This window comes from Fulmarus glacialis, unplaced genomic scaffold (assembly GCF_000690835.1).
Source record: "Fulmarus glacialis isolate BGI_N327 unplaced genomic scaffold, ASM69083v1 scaffold36481, whole genome shotgun sequence".
NCBI classification, from domain to species: domain Eukaryota; kingdom Metazoa; phylum Chordata; class Aves; order Procellariiformes; family Procellariidae; genus Fulmarus; species Fulmarus glacialis.
Genome location: NW_009195351.1, coordinates 1 through 27,436, shown reverse-complemented (window position 1 = coordinate 27,436; position 27,436 = coordinate 1). Strand labels below are relative to the sequence as shown.

The window sequence follows — 27,436 nt, the reverse complement described above, 5'->3', positions numbered from 1 at the left end:
CCCCCCCCCCGAATAACTGAAATGTAGACAAAGTCTGAACACCTTAACCAAAGTAATTTGGTAGGCTTTTATGTTCGGTCAAGATTAAAGCCCCAGAAGTACTGAAAAGAGCAGCTATACAGTAGCAGAAGTAACAGCCAGTTAAGTGAAATTAAGTGTTATTCTTATAAACAGAAAAAAGATCTACATTATCACCTGGTAATCGACTTTGCAGCAAGAATGCGAACTTGATGGTGACTATCTGCGAGAAAATGTGGGAAAGCATCACTCACAGGTAGATCTTCATTTATCACATTAAGGATCGCCCACTTGCAATGAGGATCAGCCTGAAGAAAATTAATATTGTGGTTTAAAATATAGAGGAGACCTATAATGGAATATACACTGATACATGCAAAAGATCTTTAAATACTGTTTTTAAATACACCTTAAGTATATACCTAACGTGCTAATGAATGTCAGAAAATCTGGGATTACCTCAAGCAGGGCTTTCATGCAGTTTAAAAGGGCCACTCTTACTGGTGCTGTGCATTTCTGTCCTTGAGCTAAATGCCTAAAATAAGGAAGATTTCAATAAACGAAAAAGTTGTCCACAATTTTGAGAAAAAGTCTAACAACTTAGTTTCTGCTGCTCACAGTTCATTCTTTTGTGCTCAATAGGGATCTCTGGGAGGATTTGATGTTTTTATTAATAATCTACAATTGTAAACAATATTCATTTTTGGTTGCTGAAGTTATCACTTGTTATAATTACTGATGCAATTCAGAGTGCAATCAGTCTCTATTAATATACAATAGTACAGCATTCATTGTTCTAATACTGTCTTCAGGACGACACGATTCTTCACTATAAATATAACATGACACAGAAAATCTGGAAAGTTAAATGCTGGATAAAGATATCATAGATACCAACAGCAAGACACACAACAGCACTACAGTCTTTACACTGACAGCAAAGTTAAAAATTTTATTGCCCAACAGACTTCTGCATTAAATAGGTAAAACATACCAAAATGCTCCAAGAACTGTCAAAAATTGTCCTCGGGCAATCCTTGTCTCTTCAGAATGTGCGCTGGACTGGGCCAATCCTACTGCTATAGGAAGCAAATTATTTAGAATTACTTTACAAACTTCTTGATCTCGACGGTACAAAGAACACACAGCACTGTGAAAGAAAGAAAGAAAAAATATCTTGAAACACTAAACAGCCCCCAAAGCCTCTAGCTGTTGAAATAAAATAGCTCTAATACATGCTGAATAGAGTTTCTCTCTTACGAAAGAGGCCTAAGAAGCATAAGAACATCATCTTCAGGCAAGAGGTGTTCTTCAATAGGGAGCTCCTTCAAAAGGACCAAGTACTGGGGAATAAAAAAAAAAAAAGAACCAAAATGGAAAATAATACTTAAGAAAATAAGTAGATTAAAAGAAAAACTATAAAACTTTTTCAGTAACTCTTACATGAAATCACCCAGCAAGGATACCTATTGTCAGCTCCTACATGTTAGACTCTGATCATCCTTTCATGCAAAGACTGTCACATAGTAATATGGCTCATGAAATTTTTAATTTTGGCAGTCAAAACCACTTCCTTTTTAAACTAAAACACAGATCCTATTCTACTATAGAGACCATTTCTAGCTATTTAACAAATAATTAATGATAAAGGCAAGATGTTTATACCTCTCAACTCTTTATTTTCTGGCTTACAAATTCTAACTGATCTTTCCCTGACCACAGCACACTTCAAAGCACTAAAAGTAACCTTTTTAATGTATTCTCAGGGGACCGATGATAAAAGAAAAACAAGAATATACAATTGACAAGACTATTCAAATTTAAAAACAGTACAAATATAGAGGTGGGTCTGCTGTAAAAAAAGCTCACACTCACCATGTGCAGATGCAACGGCTTAGCACTATCAAAGACACTGCTATCAGTAAGCATTAACAGCTTCCTCCGTATATCAGAGGCTCGGAAGCTCACTGTCTGAATTTGGACTGTAGTTAGACAAATACATAAGAACCTCAGAATTTCCAGGAGAAGTAAATCCTGCTTTGTCAACTGTTCTTCCGCTAATGGGCTCAAAGCACCTGAAATTAAGATTTGCATGTAAGAAATGCTTCTCCAAAGACAATAAAAAGGTTGATAACATTTTAGGTCTTTACAAAACTAACTTAAGTTCTCAGAATAGAGTACTAGCAACCTTTAAGTTTATTTGTTATTGAGCAGTTACTGCATTAGTAACAGCTTCTTGAGTGTGTTTCCCACTTCTACAAAGGCCCTGTCTGAAACAGAGGCTTTTAATTTTATGTGCCCATACATATGGCTGATTTCTCCATCAAGGTTACAATGAACTCACCAGAACCATCTGCAGCTATGTTCTTTTGTGTTGTTAACTATAGCTTAGGATATATTTAAAATTACAGATTCAAAGCTTCCCCAAAATTGAAATGATGACAATTACTATGTTAATATCATCATTGAAATTTAAATTATAACCTAAACGAAATAGCTACAAATGCCATTTTCCTGTCACATGTAGAACTCTTCTAATTTTTTGCAATTGCAAACTTTATTTATTAGAATTGTTTATTGGATGGTTGGAGAAGATACTTCTAAAGACACTTTAGAAGTCTTTTTCAACATGATCGGGAAAACAGACCAGCTGCTGCTGTTTGTAGCATTAATATAACATCCTGATTTCCTTCACATTCAATAATAAACAGCAGACATAGTCCTGATTAAAAACTAAGATACACACCATTTTAAAAAAGAATTTAAAACAAAAGAGAACATCAGTACTTGTAGCTCCTAACAAGAATAAACAGACAGATTCATGCTCCTGTCCCTCTGCAGATGCAGAGATATAAGAAAGCTGACCTTGTCAAGAACTACTGATCAGGAAAAGGAGAAAAGTTAAATAGGACTACTTTTAAGAAAATGAAGCACAGTCTAATGACACAGACAGGTATCCTACAGACACATTTTCTAGTCTCTTTGCCAAAATTCCTGCTAACTTTGAACAAGTTAGCTAGCTTCTCTGCTTGCATTCTACTATTTATAATATAAAAAATAAACTACTTCTTTCCAAATGAGCTAGAACATTTCATTAACATCTTTAAAGCACTAATGAGGTACTGTTGTGGTTTAACCTGGCAGGCAGCCCAACCCCACGCAGCCGCTCGCTCACTCTCCCTCCCCAGTGGGTCGGGGAGAGAATCGGAACGGTGAGAGTGAGAAAAACTCGTGAGTTGAGATAAAGACAGCTTAATAAAACAGAAAAGGGAGAATAATAATGATAATGATAGAATATACAAAATGAGTGATGCACAATGCAATTGCTCACCACCCGCGCTGACCGATAACCAAGTAGCGATTGGTACTTCCTGGATCACGCCTACCATTCATATACTGAGCATGACGTCACATGGTATGGAATACCCCATTAGCCAGCTGAGCTGGCTGTCCTGATTATGTTCCCTCCCATCTTGTGTACCTAGCTCAGTCAGTAGGGCATGGGAGATGTCCTTGGACTAGGAGGGTACTTAGCAACAACTGAAAACATCAGTGTGTTATCAACATTCTCCTCATACTAAATCCAAAACACAGCACTAGGAAGAAATTTAACCCTATCCCAGCCGAAACCAGGACAGGTACAAAAGAATTATTTTTGTTTATAAAGTACCTGGTTCAACCATTACCTGCTTCAACTATTAATAGAGCAGGACAATTTTGTATCTCACTGTCATTCAAGCAAAGAGCAATCTGTAAGAACAAGCTTTTGCAAATAGTTTTGGACACAAAGAAGACTTACCCGTTACATTTTGCATCTCACCAGATTCATTTGTATCACTGATGTCAGTCACTGAATGATCATCAAATAGATCATCAGATACCTGGTTATCTACTTCCATTATACTCTCCTCAGGATCATTCCCTGTTAGATCCACTTCTCCCAATTCACTTGGTTTTCCAGTAAATGTCATCTGACAAAAACACCACATCCTTTTACAGTTGGCTTTTAAGGACAGGAGAAACACCACAGGCATAACACAAGAAAAGACACTACAGTTTCCCAGTGCACTAGAATGGGTGAAGACAGTAAGGGCTACACTGAATTGATGAATTTAATCCTTTGTGATAAACCTGTCTTCTACACACATGAATTGTTTGATTTGAACTATTCTCTTCAGGACACAAGGTTCCTAAGACAGATACTAGTCTCTGTGTTTTAGATGGTGCGAAGGACATTGTTAGTATTTGAAAAACAATTCTCTCTACAAGATTCACAAACTTCTCACTATACTTCATAATTACAGAGAAATGAAAGGAAGGCATATGACCTTTTTCCCTACCAGACGACAAGTTAACGGAAGGTAAGACTCTCCGCTTCTCCTCACCTGAAAAAACGAAGGGTTTTGCCTACCTCGACCTGACTACAGGACAATGTACCAAAAAAGAAGTTTTAAGAATTGTGCTAAACACAGTGATGTGCCACCCTATTACTTTTCTCAGTGAGAAAGGAGGGTAATTTACAGTTAGAAGATTTAATTACCAGACGACAAGTTAACGGAAGGTAAGACTCTCCGCTTCTCCTCACCTGAAAAAACGAAGGGTTTTGCCTACCTCGACCTGACTACAGGACAATGTACCAAAAAAGAAGTTTTAAGAATTGTGCTAAACACAGTGATGTGCCACCCTATTACTTTTCTCAGTGAGAAAGGAGGGTAATTTACAGTTAGAAGATTTAATATCTATATAATAAACAACTTTAAAGTGTTTTAAGGCACATAAGTCCATCAAACTACAAAACAAATAGAAGCTTTTAAAACTTTACAAGTGCATTAAAATTAAATGTCATCTGTTACAGAAATTCTTCCTGTGGCATAAAATCTATATATACTTTTACTCTAATACAGTATTAAAAAAATCAAAAAATAACATAATTTATTTTTTAATGTTAACAATGTAATTTATCAAGGCATGCTAACCTCGATCAAATGTCATCCATCTGCTCTCGTTTTTCCCCTACACCTGTGTTCAAATGCTAAATAGAAATGTTTCCAGTTAGGAATTTTCTATAAAACTCAACGTATTTTGATTTATTTTTCAGTAGTAAGTATCTCATTTGGTTTGCCTCCAAATTATTACACTGTAAAAACAATCCTCTCATAGAAGAACACTGCATTTAGAAACAGGCAGAACGTACTTACCAGATTTTTGCAAATATCTACAAGATCATTCATAAATTTTGATGTTAACAAACGCAGGAATATATTAGACAGCACCTTATTAGCACTGTTCTGTAAGAAAGCAAGATGTACAGATAGGTTAATTCATTTTTTTCAGGTACCATATGTATGATATTCAACTCTGTGATCTCATTAATGAAGAAAGAAATATAAATTCCTTTATAAACTTTACCTTGGTACAATTGCATAAACATTTTGTACACTGTATTATCAAAGTCCTCAGTGAGTTGATCTGGGCATCTTCATTTAGTTTGTTTTTAGACTGAGAAATGCTTTCTCCGGCATAATGAATGAGAGACTAGTAAAAATACAACACAGTTAAAATACCTCAGTTAAATTCCTTTATACATTGGCACACATACAGAGACAAAAGGCCATGATTCTCATTCAGCTTTGATATTTATAGTGTGCATCAATGAGTTTGGACTTCTTTCTTTGTTCTTTGATTTTTGTTTGACTCATTCTGTACCAGAAGTGACAAAAAGATAAACCTGCCTGAAACATTTGTGATATTTTCATCACAAAAGAAAAATACAGCATCTCTCCATAATGTGTAAGTTTTGGGTTTCCATATTTAAGCAAAAAACAACCTCAGATAGTGATAGTAATAGTAGTAATAATAATAATAACAGTAGCTGTCTTCATATTGGTTTAAACCATCAAATGATCTTAACAAATTCCTGCATAAAAGACCTATAAATGAAAGGACTTATTATTCTCTAAGTAGTCCTTTGTCCACATGTTCATAATTGTTTTATTTTTTTAAAAGGCATGATTCAGAAATGTATTAATATTTAGAATACTCTCCACTGCAAAACTGATGCATTGGTGTACTGACAAAACTCCAGTGACTCCTCTCCTTCAGCAGCAGTAACATACTTAAACCTCTCTCAACTGCTTTTTTTTTAAAGTAGAAACCAGTGGAAATATTCATGCTCTGAAAATGTGTCAATATGAATAGAATTTTAAAAATAATTCTATATTTAATGGTTTAATTAATTTTTAATAGCTCCCAAACACATTGCTACATACCTTAGCGTTCTGGAACAACTCTGATTTACAGGCATCCTCTTCTTTAAATATACCAGTGTAGCAATAGCAACCAAGAACACCAATCAAGAGACTGACACATCGGACAAGGTGTTCTGCAGCAACAACCTTAGACTAAATCAAATGCACAGTATAAATACCAGTGGTTTATCATTGAACTTTTCCACCAAAACACAGAATTCTTTAGAGTCTTTTTTAAACACTTTTATATACAGATTTCACCAAAAATTAATGAAGATTTGCATCCTAGTTTTGCATTGCAGTTGCCTCAGCTCCCTAACATGTCCGGTTGGTTCTCCATGTTATAATATTCTCTGTATGTCCCATGGCCTCTACGCATCCTTCATAACACTTTAAATTCTCCCTCTCCTTTAGATTCCATCAGAGCAATACTTCCAGCAATTCCCACATGCTCTGTTTATCTATTTTACCTCCTGCCATGACAAGAGACAGTATGAGCCGTACCACATTCCTACTGCTGTCTCTTCTGATCTTAGTAAATTCGTAAGTTGCTTCTTAGCAGCTACTGTGTCAACAAACATGGCATAGATGTTGTAAATGCATGCAAGCTTACTGCAGGAGTATTAAGAGATCCCTTTTCACCTGTCTAAATTATTTCAATCAAAGGAGGAGAAAGAGCAGACAAATAATTATTTGTCTTACTTTCTCAGGAAAGGCAAAAAGGATTGCTATCACATTTTTGAAAAGCAGGTATCTGTAAAAAAAGATGGGAAAACTTATGCATACATGCCATTGTCACACATGCAAAACCAGGGATAAGTTTTATAGCTCCTAGTTGCCAGTACCGTGTTTCAAACTTTGGTACTGCCTCTTTTGGCTCACCAAATATTACAGGACCTTAGCAGCGAATTGCAAGAAAGGCACACCACTATAATAAAACAAAAGCTAACCTGTCAAAGGAACTGGGAATTTAAAAAGCCTGCTGCTTTTGTTTTCACAAACTTTTTACCATTATGTGGTGGCTCTTCCTCTACAACTCAAGATTTTTCTCCAAAGGAGAGATTCTCTGGTGTTTCAACAAATGGAAGATACAAATAGCATCACAGGATAATTCAGGCTGGAAGGGACCTCAGCAGGTCTCTGGTCCAACCTCCTGCTCACAGCAGGGTCAGCACTGAGGTCAGAAGAGGTCACTCAAGGCTTGATCCAGTCAGGGCTTGAAAACCTCCAAGGATGAAGACTGCACAACCTCTCAGGCATGGCAACCTGTGCCACTGCCTGACTGTCCTCATGTAGATAAACTTCTCCTTGTATCCAGTGTAAACTTCTCTTGACTCTGCCTGCTGTCTCTCATCTTCCCGCAATACACCACTGTGAAGAGCCTGGCTCCGTCTTCTAGACAATCTTACAGGCTCCCCTAAAGCCATCTCTGCTCCAGGCTGAACAAGCCCAGTTTCCTCTGTGTCTCCTCACAGGTCAAGTGCTGGAGCCCCCATCTCAGTGGCCTCCACTGAATGCACTAAATGTCTGTCTTGTACTGGCCCAAAACTGGATGCAGTATTTCAGATGCAGTATAAAGGCAGTGAGTAGAGGGGGATAATCAGTTCCCCTTCAGCACTGGCTGTGCTCTTGTTAATACAGCCCATATTTGCAGCCTTCTTTACAATTACTCCTTTACACAGCGGCCTCTTTTTACAAAACCCAACACCTCTATGCCTCAGCCTATCTTGGCTGAAAACTGGCATTACAGGGGCACAGAAGTTGAAACCAACATCACAAAAAGCAGGGTAACAGTGGTTTATGTGGCAACTCTGCACGCACTTCCACTTCTATACAGCTTCTACGTATTCATGAAAACTATGGATATTTTGCCAATGATGTAAAGAAATACAGACGTATTATTGGATATAGTTTTCAAAATGCTTGCGGTTCATTTTTAGTGGCAAAAGGAATGAAAATCTGTATTCTTTGCCTTGAAAATATATTGTTTGGGAGCACAAATATAAGGATGTACTAGTAATTTCTAACTTACCTTAGGAACATAGCTGCTTAAAAGCTTTTCTGACATTGCTAAAAGACAGGATTCCAGTGTTTCCCTAAGATTTTGGTTGATGGCAAGTCTTGAACCAGTCACATTTTTATCTGTAATATTTACTGCAAAGTTAGTGAAAACATCCATTTCATCAAATGTTGTCTGCAGATACAGCTCTTCAACATCAGAAAAATTGTTTTCTTCTTTCCTTTGCAAGTGTTGCACACTTGAAGAAGAGACATCATTTTTACTTTAGCAGCCAGTATATGACTTTAAAGTCTTTAAAACTATTATTTAAATGCAAGAAATAAACAAAAGCAAAATAAAATATTCTATTCTTTTGTGCTTCCAAACTCTGGTTGATCTTTAATTTCTGAGGTGACTTTCATTGTGGAAGGAATGTCTGAACAAACTGAAAGGAAAAATGAAGTCTTCACACGCATCATACTTTCTACTGTAGTTCATATAACAGCATTGTGTTAAGATGGCTGACCTCAACCTACTTTACACAACTGGAGCAGAAATTCACAAAACCCCTGAAACTAGTATTTTTAACTTCTAGTGGGAAAGGCTTATCGATCAGAACAAGTTATACACATTTTAGTTTCATAGAATCATAGAATCATTAAGGTTGGAGAAGACCTCTAAGATCATCAAGTCCAACCATTAACCCAATACCACCATGCCCACTAAACCATGTTTCATTAAGAGGAAATTATATATAGTCCAAAAGTTCAACCATATGCATCAGTGAAAGATGCAACAGCATTCATAGTGACTCCAACTCAAGTACATGTGGCTGGGGCCACAAATATAGGTGGGGTGGCATGAGGACACATGGACAGTAAGCATCTAGCCTACTTTCTACTTAGCATCTATCTTTAAGAAAACTCTTAAGATATATGTTTCCTTTAGAATGGAAGGTAATGTTAAAAAGCATGAATACATATTTGTATGAAGCTACAAATTATTCAAAAAATATAACTGTAACGGGTTAAAAATACCAAATGTACTTATGGATAAAGAGCCAAATATTTAGCTGTATTGCTGAAGAGAGATGATACGCATATTTCTTATAAGGTATTTTGTTCAGTACCTGAAGCTTTGACTCTGTCAGCAAGAGACTATTTTAACGTCTGCTTAAAGCATCTTAACAAATTGCAAAAGCGCTATTATTTTTATGGGGTCTGAAAGATGTACAGAAAGATGCAAAAGAGCTTGAGGAATTATGCATTACATTATCTCTGCTTGCTAAAATGACAAATATAAGAAGCTTAAGTATCTATAATGATTAATTTAAAAGCATACCATTTAGCATCATTTTGGAAAAAAATCATGGCAGCTCTACAGTTCTTCATTGTAAGGCTCACAAGAATTTTTTGCAATGTAAGATGAGGAAAATCACTGTAAAAAAAGGAAATTGTTTTGTATTTTCTTGCAATCAGACAAGCTCTTGGGATTCCTGAAGCGCACCCAAACGTTAACCAGATTAAGAGTGTATCTTCAAAGCAGCTTAAGTTTTCACTTAAGATTTCCAACACATAGTTCATGTATCTGCTATGCTATGGACAGATAACTAAATTATGTCCCCAGAATGTCATTCTACAGTAAGTTTAAAAACCCTATTAACTTTACCAAAACATTAACATAATACAATTCTGCAAATCCACTTTTCCCTGCGTAATTTTCTGTGTTATAGGGTAAGCTTATGTACAAAACTATGCCACAAAGACTTTACCTGCAGAGCACAGGAGGCAACTCTGCACATTCTTCCATTTCTTCCTCCAAATAGCAGGACAGTACCCATTTCATTATTGCCTCCTTTAATACAGAATCCAGATTTCTTTCACAATTATTCTGTTCCGTTCCTATGTCCAAATTTTCTGGCACTGAATAAGCAGACATCACTAATGATAAACAATATACAGCAGAACTGTAACAAAAATGGAACACAGGGCATTTGTGAGAAACAACATGGTATTTGTGGATCAGCACTCTAAAGCAAAGTCAGAATTTCTGCATGCTCAGGGAGCAGCAAGTACATAAGCAAGTTAATACGCACACATACTGGAAAACTCCTTTATTAGAATCTTTGCATTTTCAAAAGCCACATTTTGGCTATTACAGACATTTCCTGTCTATTTTAAAGACTGTTTCAGAATACTCATTTCAGAGTCAAAATATATGTAGAAGAAAACATATTTTTTAACTTCAAAAAATCAACATCTCTTTCAGTTAGATTTTAAATTTTCAGTCCATTTTACATTTTTAGTCAATTTTAAATTTGAAGATGCTTGCCTCTCCTCTTCTGCCTCTGCTTTCAGACTCATGTATATATTTATGCCCGTTTCAAACGCTTAAAACACAAACGTGGGCAGTTCTTAAACTAGAAATACAGCCACAACAACAATAACGTTATTTTGAATAACACAGTGGTTTTGGTTGCACAGGAAAGAGCAATGTGAATCAGACACAAAATATTATCCTTGCTTCCCATTGTACCTTGAAGGCTTGCATGCAGGTCCTGAAAATATCTTCCAGAGTTCTTTATCTGTTACAACAAGGTTTCCTTCAATCATAGCTCCAAGTAGCCCAAAGCTCTCCACTTCAATTTGCTGGAAACTTATGCTACGAATGGTAAGAGACCAAATCTTTGCCCAGGTTCTCTGGAGCTCCAACTTGTGGGTGCTTTTCAAATCAGTTTTCTGGTTTTGACACAAAGCTACCTCTGTAAGACACTTCAGCACGTATGGGGTCCTTTCTCCTCGGCGCTGCTGAGGCAGTAACTGGTGAAGTACATTGAGTAAGGGAGGTAGCTCACTGTTAGGAAGACTCATGGGATACTTTGATATTAATTGAGCTGTAATCTGTAACCTTGAAAATGCAAAGTGAAGCAATTAATATCACACCTAAATTTGCATCTTCAAAAGTAAATGAACAAACAAAGCATTCTTCCGTTGTCATTCCACATTTACACCTTCCAGTATTGAGTTGATTTGTTTACGATCAAAGATTAAAGATTCGGTATTTCTACTGGTTTTACTTGTAAAGTCTGCTCGTCTAGCCTCACTATCACTAATAATTTCTTACAAGTTGACTTCACTGATTTCTAATTTCTTACAAGCTGAGTTCACTGATTTCTGACCACAAGGGAAGAAAATTTCAGGAAAAAAAAATTTTTTTTTCCTTCTTCTGGACTAGCCTGTTACACACTCTGACCCAGTGAGTGACCTCAAGGGTGAAATTACATAAGCAGGAAACATTATAACAACATCTCTGCAGATAAGAAAAACAAAATTTATCAAATGAGCAAAATATTAAGCTGGGGATGGTAAATTGGAAGGGTTTTGCTCATAGCAATGGTTGCAACTCTACCCAAATTAGTAAATTACAGCAGTCACAGTATTTCTTGGAGATTGCCACCTCCACACAGAACGGCATGTTAACTTCTCAATTGGATCCTGAATAGCCACTTTGCCTCAATACTGCGAGCAATAAACACACACACATATACACACACAAACCTGCCGCCCCAACTCAGGACCCAATTCACAAGCAGCTACACTGTTCTGGTATCTTGTACAGCAGTTTCCAAGAAAAGTCAGAAAGACAGAAAGGAACAGTAACAGCAAAAAACATCCCATGTAAATTATTTTAGCTAAAAAGTCAACATTCTTGGGCCTTGGACTACAACTGGTAAGTTCTGGAAAAGCCGAGCTGTGGTCTTTTAATGACGACTTGACTCCCTGCTACACTCTGCTACAGAGTCCATCTCCTGCGGCAGTCAGTGGAAGATGTGTAGCTATACCTCCAGCTCAGAAGTCCCTCATGTCAACCAAAATACCCCTCAGTCAAGGTCCAAGCTAAGACACCAGGCCTTGCACTTCAACAGTTTTCAGACCAGGTATTACAGCAAACTGTGTGAACTAGTCCAAAATGGCCAGTTAATGGTTGCTGTCCTATGACACAGCCAGCTTAAGACAGCAGTAAATCTCATGTTAATTTCCTAATACTCCTAAGCTGGATCACACACACACCACTTACATAAAGACTGGTAATATCCAGCACAAAAGACAAAAAATCAGAGGCAGTAATATCTTATACACTACAACACAGATTCCCAGACCTCACTTGTTATTTCTTAGGAAACCAAAGATACAAAGTTTTTAAAGCAAGAGTGCCAAGAACACTACTCACTACTTTCCAAATGCTGTGAGAATCTAAGCTTAGTGCTTAGATATATAATTACAGCATGTGCAGACACCTAATTTGAAAGCACAACATATTCAGGAGAACACTTAAATGTAAAAAGATGTCTGTAGTGATATTTGTTTCATGTAAAGATATTATTACCAAGGTATGACATCAAAATCCTTCTGGGATCCTTGCAGGTTGTCTCGAATTACCTCCCACCCTAGTTCAATCCTCCTGCGCTTGCCTGGTACTGTTTCATCACTAGACTCTCTTTGAGAAACGGCATACGACTGGGTGATTTCCAGAACTTTGGTATCCTCTGTAAAAACCTTTTATAAAGAGAAATTAAAAAGTACACAAATAAAAAAAAGCAGTATTTACAGGAAAACAGGAAATGTCAAACTAAACTGGTCCATTTTTTACTATGTATAAAGCCTCTTAAAAGGCAACCAGAATTATTATTTATTATTCTTTACTATAACAGAACCTCTGCTTATAGTCCAATAAGCAACACTAGTGAAACCTAGTATAATTTAGGAGTCCACATATTTCTAAACTGCACAAAAACTAACAACTAAACACAACAGAACACAGACAAAAGGTACTAATACTTCAGTAAATGATTCTGAGGAAATGCTAAAGCCGTATTACTTTAAAAAGCAAAACATAAAACACAGTAAGTATATAGTCAACTTTATATTCAAATAAAAATGTTACCTGATGACAAATATCAGCCATTAACTCAATCAAATTTTCCTTTACAGCAATATTACGTGAGCCTGAAGAATACTTTCCTCTACTACAAATGAGATTTATTTCATTCACCAGCAGATCATATAGGTTATGTAAGATACTTTGCCATTTTTTTGAGTCATAGGCATCTGTACATGCAAAAACAATTAAAAGATAACATGTACCCACTTGATACAATATGTAAACATATTTAGATGCAAAATACAGTCAAAATCAGAGTAAAGCATACAAAGCTTAACAAATGCAGGCCTGCAAAACAAGTCTTATAATGGAGAATGAATAAAGAAAAAAAGTGAAAAAAGTTAAGAGAGAATTTAATCAGCATATACAAGTAATTAGGGTAGGAATGAAGTTTCTAATAAACAATTCTTTATCTAACTGGAAAGAATACAATGAAATGCAATGGATAAATTTGGACTAATTATAAACTCTTTGCCATTTGTAGACAAAGTAAAAAAAAAACAAAAACAAACCCTTTTTAAAAAAATGATGCTATAACTGAAATAGGCCATGACAGACAAACACAATTATTGAGTGATGTTCTCTGACCAGTTTTATACAGTAACTCAGACTTAGTCCATAGTAGTAATTTCTGGGCTTAAATAAACCTCATAAGATATGCATACACGTGGCAATCTAAACTCAATGTAAACCATTATTTCCCTTCCCCAAAGACTTTTGTGTTTTGCTTTAGTAATTAAAATCACCTTTTGATTAAAAAAAAAAAAAATCAACTTTTACAGGATTAATATTCTCTTAGTGCATACTTTGAATTTGAAAACTTATTTTCACTTTCACTCAGTATTAACCTATAGCATAAAACTACTGACAAGTAATCATCACTCCCATTAATGTTTCCAAGACTCAGTATCAAAATGCAGAAAGTTGGCACAATAATTCGAACAATCACATACAGTGATAGAAAAAAAAACAGGGAACTTTTTATTGTACCTTTTCCCTGATTTTTTGCACCCTTTGGATGATGAATATGAACTTGGAGACGAACTAACTCAATTATTGATTCCTTCAGGGAATCCTTTGGTCTATAATGAGTCCATATATAAAGCACTGTAGGCAAAATTTCTTCCCCTACTTTACAAATCCGTATGCGACAGTTGACAGCAAACTTATTGCAGAAGATATTAATTGCTCCAACAATATGATCCAGGCCTGCAGTATTCTTCTCCTGCCTGCAACATAAACCAAACACTCAAACTTCCAGAAGAAATAATCTTATTTCTTTTTACAGCAATTGTTTAAATGTAAATACTAGCAAGTAACTATATTCAGAATATTATTTGCCTAAAAAAATGCAGAAGTTATTAACATTTTAAAGAATTTATTAAATTGGTGTTCAAAGACAGAACAAAATATGTCTAAAGAAGCATTACCTGCTATTACTCAAGTCTAATCCCAAATGCTTAAAATGAGTTACTCTCTAAAAGTAGGTATTAGCATACAAAAGGAGCACTTGCAACATACCTTGCACACTGCATTGCTTTTGAAAAGAAGATAAACATATCAGAACTCAACCCATCAGTTTGGAGGCAGTACCCCCTCGTAAGTGTGTGAATTATCCTAGCCACCAAGACTCTATTAATCTTCCCAGAAGGTTTGAGGTATAATTGGCCATACAGGATCAGCAACTCTGCAAATGTATTTTTAAAAAGTATATATGATATAGTATGTATATATGTTATAAATATACAAATATATATATAAATATATATATTACAGAGGATTATATAAAAAATGCTCGAAGCAAAATATTGCATTAAATATACAGAAACCACCATTCTGAATTCAGCTGCATGTCATTATTCATTAGGAAAGTTAACCGGGGAAAAAAAAAAAACTTGTGGTCTTGCCTACACTGGAAGTGAAGTTATATTCATTCTGAGCTGAGATACAATCTGCTTTGTGTTACACCGAGCAAAGTAGCTATAGCCACATGATCAACTTTCATAACTACTTTCACACTCAACTTCTACTCTACATTGATTCCTCGGCACAGTGGTCTCCATTTGTTGCAGAATACACAATAAAAGTACTCAGAAGCAATTTACAGCCACACATACATTAACAAAGAATTTGGTGCAGCAGGAACAGGTAAACAGATCAGAACAGTTGGTACTGAGGCTGCCCGTATTTCCACTACATGCAGTTCAGCTAGTTCACTCCAGCTCGCAGACCAACACATCCATGCTTTGCACTCATTTACAAGTTCTCTGGAGGAAAGGCCCCTTCCTCAGATTTTTGCTTTCTTATCTCAAGGCCCATCTAGGAATCATCACACTGTCCTTTCATCAGCCTCATACAAATCACGGTAGCACATTACTGATCCAACCATCACCATCAGTTTAACATGACACATACAAAAGCCTTACTGCTATTTCATTTATGCCACCTACAAGTGACATGATACTGTCCCTCAGTCCACCAGTGGACAATATCCACTGCAAAGAACCACAGAGGGAAGAAATACTGATTCAGTCCTATGACCTTGGCAGCTATTCTGGGACAACACTTTGAATGAAAGGACATCCACCTCTCAGGCCTCCTCTTCTCTAAGGAGAAATATAGGTAGAATGATCTTTCAGGAATCCCAGCCACTATGACTACTGTGTTCACAGTCAACCAGACATGAGCTCAGAGCAGCTGTATCATATAGTCCTTGGGATGCAGAATGACCAGTTACTGTACTTTGCTCTGTAGAGTGACTATGACCTAGAAGAGTCTGACAACCCTTAAATTTACTGGTCAGTAGCTCATCAGTTTGGGGTGAGTAAGCTCTGCACAGACAGTCAGGATCAAGGCCTCTGAGGCACTCTCTCAGAATCTCTTCTTTTGAATACTCTGCATGGGTGATATTGATGGCATTGCACAGGGTCTTGAGCTCTGGATTCCTGTCTTGTAGAAAAGCCAGATTGGGACAACTATAAATAAATAAATTGCAATGTTACTGCTTCATTGTTGTGCAGGCCGTGGTAATTTATGGACATCTTGGACTACAGCAGGACTCATAGTGCCACCTTCACCACGTCTTTCATAACTCTGGCCTCAGATCAACAGAGATACCAGCACCTTCTTCCCAAGCAGGCATAGGGTCATTTATAGAACTTAGGTGACTCTCTGAATCATGGGAATCAGAAACAGTTCATACCCCTATATTACTGGGTCTCAAAGCTTTACCCTGGTGACAACAGTGCCCAAGCCTGGTTTAACTGTGTCCCTTCTGCATAAACGATGGAAGCGGAATGTGCATCAGCGACCTCCCAACACCCTGAGAACAGTGGGCCCTACACAACTGCAAGTACACTGCAGCACAGGGTCACAACAGCCCACAGCCAATGCTCCCTCTCCCTGCAGGGGATTCTTATACTGGGACCTCCTCAGGTTGGGAAACCACTCCTGCTCACACTTGAGAGCGCTTACTTCTACTCTCCATGCTCTCTGCTGACCTCCCCTCAAAGAACACACATGCAAGGAAAGCACACAGCCTAGAATCTGAATGGGAGCAAAACCTGAAGCAGAAAAAGCACGTGAACAAAAAGCATTCTAAAAATAAGAAAACTTGATCCCATAACACCAGTTGATCTCTTCTCACAGCTGAGCCTGCTTCAAGCAGGGGATTGGACTAGAAATCTCCAGAGATTCCTTCCAATGTGAATTATTCTCTAATTTCCTGAAAGTGCCAATACAGCTATAATATATACAGAGATGAACAGGGAAGAAGGGAAATATTGCGTATGATTTTTTAAAACGAGGGTCTGAACATAGGAGAAGTATAGCATCCAGCAATATGATCCTTCTCCTGAAGGCCAACAGGGTCTATTGGAAACTAACAAAATCTGGTTGACCTGGCTGAACTAAAAGAGCAGGCACAATACTTCTTTTCTCCATGGAGAAAAAAAGGCCCAAAAAGTCATAATGGTCTCTAAACCCTGCTGTCATGCCTTATCCTCCATGCTCCATTTAGACACCTGAATAGAGACTTTGTGGACCAGGACCCCACACAAGTTGTTGGAAGAGCTGAAAACCCCTTCCCTGCTTGACTGAGCTTCATCTTTTTTCTCAAGTCCAACTGCGTGCACACCAATCACTACTTAAGAGCACGGTCTAGTGTATTTTCATGCTGGAGCTGCTACTCCTGCCACCTTTCCAGCGCTTCATGTTCCCAAGCCTCTGTCAAGCCTCATCTAAGTGAGCCAAGACCTGCTATCAGTCCTGCTTATAGAGCCTCACTATCTTCTCAAACACAGTTTTCATGCTGTCTTCCATCTCCTCCCCACTTCAGCCCTGCGGTGTTGCAGCATCCCCTCTGGGATGCCTGCAAGAACATGGGGACCAGATCAGGGGTGAAGAGGTAGGGGAAAGAAGCTGCTGTGGCATCATCCTCTTCAGAAGAATACGCAGAACAAAGAAAAGCAAGTCTGTTGGTCCTTGAATATATGTGACAATGCATGGTTATGTTGTTTATTGCCATCCTTCCCACAGTTCTTAGAGTATCAAGGACACAGTTTTCTGTAGGTGGCAGTAATACTGGGATAGATCCAGTTCTGCCTTAATTCCTACAGCAGGCAGGTAAAATCAAGCTCTGAAAACCCTAAGACATGCTAACTTCAGTACCAGGGGATGGCACAGCAAATAGAGCATCTGGACATTTAGATTAAGGACGACGCAGTGTAATTTGTTAAGCAGCAAGAGTGGAAAGAGGCCTCCTTGGCAGTATCAATTCCTCCTTGTTTTGATGGCTGGTGTTTACTGGAAGATGGATCGAGAATCTTCTGCTGCTTTGAGTGTTTGAGAGGGTACTGGATGAGGTCTTGGAGCACTAATGGACTCTCTCATCCATTTTTGCTATGAATGTGCTCTGAATAAAGCGACAACCTTCCTAGATTAAGGAACGGTTAGGCTTGCATCCTATGGAGATCACACAAACTGCCCACATCAGTAATCAGCTACCCGGAATTTCTGCTGATGCAAAAGTTTACTTGTACGTCTATCTCATCCTGGATGGGATGACACGGCATGCCACGATCTTAGTGTACCCTTAGAAACAACAGCATATCAGCAAGTGGAACAGAACATCCTTTTCATCCTCTCCCCTTGTTGGTAACACTCTACAAACTACCTGATGAATAAGAGTGCTTCTCAACTCTACGTATTATATTCTTATGAACTGCGAGTGCTGTGAAATAAAAGTCACTGTTTAGCACCACACAGAGACTCTGCATTGGAACATTCACGACCGGCAGAGGTTTAAGGAGCAAGGCTGCTCCCCCGCAGCTGACACAGGACAGCTGAACATGCAGCCTTGCCAGTATGCACGTGGCGATGGGGGTGTCATCACAACTGCTTGCTACCTCACTCGGTAACAGACATGCTGAATAAATAAAACCTACTGTCATGGTTTAGGTCAGGACAGACGAAACGCACACATTAATTACTGCACAGTAATTTGCATACTTATTGCCTCTAAGAAACTACAAACAGAACACTACAAAGTTGCAGAAAAATGGTTCTCTCTCCTTCCCCTCTCCTTGCTGACAAGAGCAGTGGTTGTCAGTGGTCAGGAGCAGCAGAGTGTTAAGCGTGTTGGTTCTGGCTATGCGAGCTTGGTCCCAGGCATCTCTAGAGGTCCTCCACAGTCTAAAGATAGAACCGCGCCACACACCACCACCCCTTTGCCCCTTCAAGCTGAGGTAGATTGAGTTTTATGAGGTGGAGAGCATCTTCCGGACTGTTTTGTGTTTACCGGTCAGTGGACTGCTCTGAGCTGTTGTTCATTGATTTGTGTAGCAAGTCACTGGATCATTTAAGCAGGCTCAGCTATAAGATAAGACCAGGTAGTGTTGTTGGACCACTCATTCTTGTGTAAGTTTGGTTCCGCTATTTCTGCCAGTTACATCATTTTTTCCCTGCAACACCTGCCTAACTGTGCTTTATCTGACAAAAAGTTACATCCCTAACACCTGCACAGCAGCATACAAAAGTCAAACTGTGGACTCTCTGACATTTGCCTCATTACTCAAGTTATACCAGCTCAGTAGGCCATGACACTTTCCACCCCTTGCTCTACACCTCCCTAACACTCACTCGTTTAATGGTACATAGTGGGAGGTTACTTGCCTCATAAATTACATCCTTTGCGACAGTCTCCAGACTCAAAGATTGGAGATAATAGAAGCTATGGTATATCTAGTCAATCCCGTGTTCATCTGTCCATAATTTCATCGTTTTGTTTTTGAAGTGAGATCCATTACGGGAAGCCTCCAGCCAGCTCACAGTCATTTCTTTAGAAAAGCTAGGACATATCGATTCCCCCTATTAGGCCTGTAGAAAGGTCCAATGTAGTCGACTTACCACACATCGCCAATCTGGTAGTTTAAATGACAGCTTTCACACTTCAATACCTTTTGTGGTTTAGCTTTTTTCACTAATGAACAAATTTCAAATACCTTTATTACTTGTAAAATGGCATCTTTAGACAAATCACTCCTCAGTCTCTTGCCCAGAGACAGGTGGAATCTCATCTTAGATGTTTCATGAGTCCATCAAGTAACAAATAGGTCCACTCTACATTCCCAGTCCAGGACTTCGCTGATTGCAGCAACTTGAGTAGTTTGGTCTGATTGATAGTTGTTGATTTGTTCTTTGGTGACTCTTCCTTTTGGGATGTAGCTAATGACGTGTCATACCCATACGTTGATTTTTTTTCAAATCCCGTGTGATGTTTTTCCACAAGGTATCTATCCAAATAGGCCTCCCTCATCTTTGCCAATTCCTGTTTCCACTGCGTAAGCCAGTCCCAGAGGGCTCTGGCCACCATCCAAGAGTCAGGTAAAATCTGCACTGTTTCCTCTGTAATGCTGCATCAATGGCCAGTCCTATGGCTTCGACTTCTGCATACTGACTTGGCTGTCCTTCACTTTCATCAACTTCTATCACCTGTTGGTCCAGATTCCAAATGACAGCTTTCGACCTTTGTCAATGGCCAACAATTAGGCAAGAATCTTTAGCAAACAGGGCATATTACTAATTTTTTGAAAGCCTGTCATTTTCCAGAGCTTCTTGAGCATGCGATAATACCTTCGGTGATACCCCAAGTGTCACGATGTTTGGACCAATCCACCAACTCTTCCAGTAGTCTGGAGCATCCCTTTTTCCCCTTATGAGTCCATTTATTCCAGGTCACACCTGTTGTGTGGAAAGTCAAAGGCATTTCTTCTTTCAGCAGTGAAGTACCAGCAAGTTAGGAGTCAGCAGCATTTCTGATTCCATTGCCACAACTTCAAATGCTGCCCAGATTCCTTCATAGATGGCCAATATTTCTTCTTCTGACAGGGTATAGTTGGTAGCCTATAGTCAGATCTTATTGTTGCTCAGGTTGTCACTCAAATGAGCTCATTTTCCTGGTGACTTGGTACAGCAGGTTCACAAGCGGACTGTATCCAGGGATGTGCATTTGCCAAAATCTCACCATTCCAAGAAAAACTTGTGTTTCCTTTTTCTTGATCAGCGGTGCCATTGCTGCGATGCTGTAAATCACATCAGTAGGAATGCAACAGCTCCCATCTTACCATTTGACACCAAGAAACTATTTCTTGCACAGGTCTTTTGACCTTATCTCTTTTGAGCACAAATCTTGCATTTAGTAAAATTCTAATTATCTCTTTGCTTTTGTTATACACCTTATGGGCAGTGTTTCCCTATACTACAATGTCATCAATGTACTGTAAGTGTTCTGGGACACTGCCCTCTTCCAAAACCTTTTGTAAAAGTCCGTGACAGATGGGCTATGCTTCCATCCTTGTGGCAGAAGGTTCTAGGCATACTGTACTCCTCTCCAGGTAAAGACAAACTGTGGTTTACACTCAGGGGAAACGGAAAAAAATGCATCCGCTGTGTAAATGGTAATATACTGGGTAGCGCTCTTTGCTTTGAGTTCCTACTGTAGTTCTAGTATATCTGGTACTGCAGTGTTCAAGGATGATGGTACCTCATTCAAATATCAATTACCTCTGTTTAATCTCCAATCCCTGTTGGATTTTCACATGAGCCTGATGGGATTGTCCAATAGTGAATGGGTTTGAGCAACTACGCCTCAACTTTCCAGTCCTTTGGTAAAACCATGTACAGGACTGAGTAAATCTCTGTTGGTCCAACAGTGCCACCACTGCATTGAGTTGCAACCAGCATCAATTGAGGTGATGTCTGTTGCAGCCCTGACTACTCCTCCTCCTGAGAGAGTCAAGCAGTTGAGCAAAGAGGTGTCCTCATTCATTACTACAGTGGCAATACCAAATGCTTACTGATGTCCTCACGGGTCCCTTACATATTCGTTCATTAAAAAGTCAATGCCCAAGATGCAAGAAGCACATGGTCCCAATACCAATTCACAGGGCTTCCAGTTTCTTTTAGTAAGATTACATAATTACAGCTTTTATTACATACGGCTTCCACTGGCCTCATGTGACTTCTTTGATGATGCAGCCAGTATATACCAATATGACAGCTCCTCATAATTTTTAAGAGTACGACTATCAACATTCAGAAGCTCAGAATTTCCAGCAGATAAGAGTGCCTCATGAAGTCAGTATTTGCTTATCAAATCTAACTGCCTTGGGGCAACAGCTGGAATCCATGTTCTTACTTTCAACTCCTGCACCAGATCACTGATTTTATAAATAGAAAACAGACCTCTCCACTGTACTCCAAGAATTATAAACAAGCATTAAGGTGGAATTGCTAAAAAAGGTTATGATAACCTTTCCAAAGCTCATATATCCCTCCTTTAATAAAATCAACTTGTTTCATTTAATGGATTTAAGTTTGACTTCCTCTAGATTTACGGCCTTCAGTCTGGCCTCACTTCAGTAATTAAATTCTGCTGTGCCTCTTATGATCTAACATCACACTTCCCGCTTCAGCCCATACACAAAGAGACTCAGTTACTTCCATGTTCCTGAACTACCTAGCTACCACACAACAACTCCCATAGGCTCCTCATGTAACCTGTATGTACCCTTCCAAGTGACACTCAGCCTCAGTTTTCCTTCTCTGCCTTCTTCAGTATCTCTCTTCAACATCCCAGGCTTCTTGTCCCATTCCCTACCTGCCTACCCTCAGTTCTACCCAAGTACCTGGTTCTTCCTCAGATGCTTTTCCTAATTATTGCTCTGAACTCCAGCTTCCAGCCTCCTTATCTGATTAGTCCCTGCCTTCGCATTCTGCTCCAACCTGCAGGCTGACAGCCCTTTGTGTTCTCCACCGCTCATTGGCTCCTAGTCTCAGGCAGCTTCCCCATACACTGCCAGCTTCCCCTTCAATCTTCAACTTCCAGTTCTATCTCCATGGCCATATAGTACCAACTTCTTTAACTTCTGAGATCCCACCCTCAGGCTCTCCAATCACATCTCCCATCCTGAACTGTTTCAGTTCAATCACTTTGCTTTGCCAGCCTTCTGCAGGTTTTTTTGCCTCTGCTTTCACTCCAAGTATCACCAGATCCCTCTTCTGAGTTCTTTGCAGGTTTATTGCCATTCTGTAGTTAAGCAGAGCTACAGTTCAACCTACAGAGCAGAGTATTTTCTCACAAAATGCTTTTCAGAAATCCAAACTTAGACTTCAAAGCACTACGCAAATAAAGATAGTATTTCTACGCTTTCTCCAGAATCGCATATGCAACATTCAACAAACTAGACTGTAAAACTTCTAATACCCTATTTTTTTTTTTTTTCAAATTACAGTGCTATTACATCAACAAATGAAAACAGACGGGTTGAGAGCTTACTTCATGTCAGTTAGATGATTTATGATACATAAACATTCTTCCCCACGCTAAATAAGTCAACTGTCATGGAGTCAAATCCAATCCTCTGAAAAGTGAAAAATTATGTTTGCATTTCCACTCAGTTCAGGTTGCATGCTATACCATTACCCAACTTTTTAATCTGTTTTTGTCTATTTAAATCTTAAGCTTTCTATTTTTTCTTTATATGCAGTACGTGCATATAACAACAACGAGTCAATGCTTTTTTAGGACCTTCATGAGCCAACAAAACTCCGATAATAAAATTTAATAGTAATACATTAACTATAACAAAACTATACCAGCCAATACCTAATAACTTGCAAACAACTGCACACCAACACCAGTTTTACTGAGGCTATTTCCAGCACACAGATTGCATGGATTTGTAATACATGTTAAGCCCTGCGGATATGATGCATACGTAACCTCATTGTATATAAGTACATATGTTTCAATAAGCAACAGACAAACAGTATGCAGAAAGAAAAAAATCTGTTCCTAATCTTTGCTGCTTTGTTTATTTCAACTGTAAGTCTTCAAGGCTGACACTATTTTACTACATGGTTTGTGTAGTACCTCACACAACAGGCCATCAAACAAATTAAAATGCACCTAAACATGCTTCTATAATAGGAAAAGGCATTTGCAAGTAGGCTTAAAAATGTTACCTGACCACTGCTGTTGGGATATCTCACACCAATATTTCCTTACTGAGAGGATATCTTTTAGGAGTATACTACTAGAGTCAGATCCATAAGCAGCACAACTTGTTGGTTCTCTTATAATTTCCATGACATAAATCAGAAGTTCCTGACATTTCAGTCTGGGTCCTCCTACATGAAGAAATAACATGAGACTGTGATTAATCCAAAGTGTGCCAAATAAATATGGAATTAATCATTTCTAAATGTTTACTTAAAAATAAAAAACCCCACCCTACAGCTAGGAAACAGTTTTGTTAGGAATCATCTTCTTAAACAAACTGTTTCTAAGAAAGAAATTACTTACAAGAGGACACATCAGTTATATACACATTGAATGAGAAAAAGGCACTGTGAGCATCAACAAGGGCAGAAAAGGAACACAAAGGACGAACTCACGTTAAGATATTTAAACTGTAAACACCTGGAAATGGGCATGATGAACCCCACCCTGGTAACTTACTTCAGAGTAAAAATTCAAAGTTGAAAGCAAGGCACGAAAACAAAACAGTAATTCTATATGAATATATATTACTTTTATTAGCACATCTGATGAAATATTTGATCAAACTTCCAACTTCTTGCATCTTTTTCTGTCTGGTAGTTTGGGTTGAAGCAGATGCATTTGGTTTTGTCAGTTGGAGGTTTTTCATTTCTTTCTGGAAATATTTCTGCAGGACACTTCAAAAATAAAAGAGATATTGATCAAGAATCTGCACAATTATGACTAAAGTAAAATATGTAAATATTGTTTTAGCCTAGAATGTCACTGCTTGTTCTTCTCGCAATTTACAAAGGCTAAAAGCTGAAATAGATTACAGCCTAAGCATGATAGAAATAGTCTATAAAAGGAGCTATTAGTTTTAAAGATAATCGAGAAGCAACTTGCATAGGAACCAAACTTTCCTTTAAACTTTGCATAATGCTAAACATACAATTTATAATTAGGGAAAAAAGCAATGCTAAGTCTTTTTATTATTTTTATTATTTTTATTATACCACAAAATAGTAAGAAGTACTCTTCATTGTTTTTATTGGGGAAAACTTTCAAGTCCTATTTCTCCATCATTTAAAATTAACATATAGATCAGATTTTAGATCTAACAATAGATTAAATTTTTCACTGGCTTTGTCACTGGCAATTACTGGAGATTTTCTGGCCTACTATTTGCATTCATTTTAGAGTCTCTATTTATTGTATTCCTCCTATGTATTTCTAATATATATATATATCTCAAAAGTAACATAAAAAATTTATCCAATACTTCTTACGATATTTTTGGTACAGCCATGAAACAAGAACTATTCCAATGCTGTCCAATGAAAAAACATAACGGAAAGCTGACCAGACACCAGCCTACAAAAACTAATACTTCAGATGCACTTTTAACGTGAAATCGAACACTAGTCCCAGCTGCTTTAAGAACTTACGACACTCACGCTCAGTCCAATCTTGTAGTACACCTAAAGCAGATTATATCAAAGATGGGCCTCTACAAACCTCAGCACAGCTTCTTTAATTCACAAATTCTATTGTGTATTGAAGAACTCAGTAACACAAAATTCTAATGAGCTATCTATAATCTACATATGAACGATACGTTGAAAATCAGACGCAGAGGATAATTTTCAATAAAAGAATGTAACTATTACTTTTGTAAGGAAAAACGACCATGCAATTAATGATAAGTTTCCTAGCAGTTAAGTTTTCTATATGTGATATGTTGCATTTTGGCTATTTTAGATTTACTTCCTTTAGAGACTAACGTAAGTAATTTCTTGTTTACAAACTGACAAGAAGTCTAAATCAATCTGCAGAAAGATAGGCATTAAAATAGGCCAGATAAACAACAGAATGATGTTCCATGTAGGAAAATTGTGACCATTCACAAAGAAAGAAAAAAAAAAGAAACTACCTAAATACAGCATCCCAGTTGAGTTGCTTTCCTTGTTTAGAATCAGAATTCCGGTCCAGCTGGAGAACTGTTTCAGAATCACGGAGAAGTCGCTTGAAATTTTCAATTTCCTTCTGAAAATGTATTTCAGGAAAAAGAATTATTAATGATTCTCTTCATTGCTAATTGAGGCACATACACCAAAAGAAAACTTGTTACCCTTCGCTCCACAGCTTTCTCATTTTCAAGGCGACGACAACAAATGAGCAGATCATGTAACGCAAGACTCATGGTTCAATTTAACAGAAGTGTCATTTGTATCTGCAAACAGAAGAAAAGGATAAAATAGTAATTATTTTATTTAACACAGAGCCAAGTCAACCAGTCCAAAAATTGGGAATGCAATATATTGAAAATCCAGTATCAAACACAATCACAGGGTTATTTCACTGAAAAGTTCATTCGTCTTTGGGTTAGTCTTATTGGTCACAAGATTGAAGCAAAGTCTCATGTCAAGAATGTAATCTATTCCCACAGTCAACAGCTGTAAAGAATAACAGCAGAGACCCCCTTCACATGACTCTGATTTCTGCCCTTTTTATGAGTGATAAGAGTTGGTCAGACAATATGGAGCGAAATTATAAGAAGATTAAAATGACACAGAGCTGAATACTTTAAGGCAAACAGCATTAACTTTCAGTAGCTAGCTGTCATCAGTAGCTGTCTTAACCTGATGCTGCCAGAAGGTAGCACTTTGAAAACTGTTTTCCTCTCTCACATCCTACATTTTCAAAGGTATGCACTATCATATTGACAAGTCCCTCTGGACTCAACATGTCAAAGGATGCTCAAGCATCAACCATAAGAGGAAACAACTTTTTCCTTCTGTGACCACTTAAAATTATGCCTCACCTCCTTCAACAGAGGTTGGAATTAGCTAAACTTTGCATTTCTGGTTTACATAAAGTTATGCTGATGCAGATGACGACAATGACATTGTATACAACTTCCATGCTTCTCCTTTTACCCATTTAAAGCAGCCCCTAGAGAAACTCTGTCTGAAAAAGACAGATAAGACAAATTGGAAGTAACTCCAAGCATATGCTGCTAAGGCTGCAATAAGCAATTGAGAATGGGCGTTCACGATGCCAAACCCTGCATCTTGAGCACATAAGTGAGAATATAAAAATATCCATTCAGACAACTAAAACTTTAAATATCTACTGTCTTAGAGTATATTTATTTCCTTCGGCTTCAGACAAGATCAGGCTGGGACTAAGTATGATCACAGATATGGTGATTCATCAGGTGGGTATGAAAAGGAAAACGTAAGCAGGAAGGCTGGCTGTACTGTACAACTGAACTCATTTAGACGATGAGCTGTTCCTCTACTAACTTGCTTCTTATGCTGAAAACAAAACAGAAAGGAAGAAGCAACTTTTAAAATACTAATGGTTTCTAAAATGCTGACGGGCTGAAAAATGGTTGACCGAGAACTGTGGCAACATGGGCTGTATGTTGTAGGGACTGGGTATCAAAGGGGAAGAAGTCAGTCCTCTCGTTTGTATTTAATGGTATTTCAACTGCCATAACAACAACAGTTAAGAACTCCTAATCCATTTACTACTTCTCTTACTAATTACATAGTTCTCCAACTATCATTTTATGACCACGTCCCGAGAAAAACTACACAGGGCAAGGAAGGAACACACCAAAAAAAAAACCACCACGGAGGTGCTCAACACAGGCGTGCAGGGCAATTACAACGAACGGGCGCC

General features: G+C 38.0%; 1 protein-coding gene across 1 annotated transcript; it reads right to left on the bottom strand.

Moving 5' to 3' along the window:
* Positions 1-195: 195 nt before the first annotated feature.
* Positions 196-25,949, bottom strand: LOC104084296 (serine-protein kinase ATM-like; the record flags this gene model as incomplete). The annotated part of the gene is made up of 19 exons (XM_009588068.1): positions 25,878-25,949; positions 25,680-25,792; positions 24,299-24,444; positions 23,731-23,895; positions 14,728-14,893; positions 14,197-14,435; positions 13,210-13,373; positions 12,652-12,821; positions 10,801-11,172; positions 10,037-10,231; positions 8,299-8,524; positions 6,288-6,419; positions 5,217-5,306; positions 3,818-3,989; positions 1,894-2,000; positions 1,279-1,361; positions 1,013-1,168; positions 478-553; positions 196-326 (listed from the first exon to the last, which is right to left on the bottom strand). Coding segments are annotated over exons 1-19 (2,975 nt in total), but the record flags the coding sequence as incomplete, so codon positions are not given.
* Positions 25,950-27,436: the final 1,487 nt, after the last annotated feature.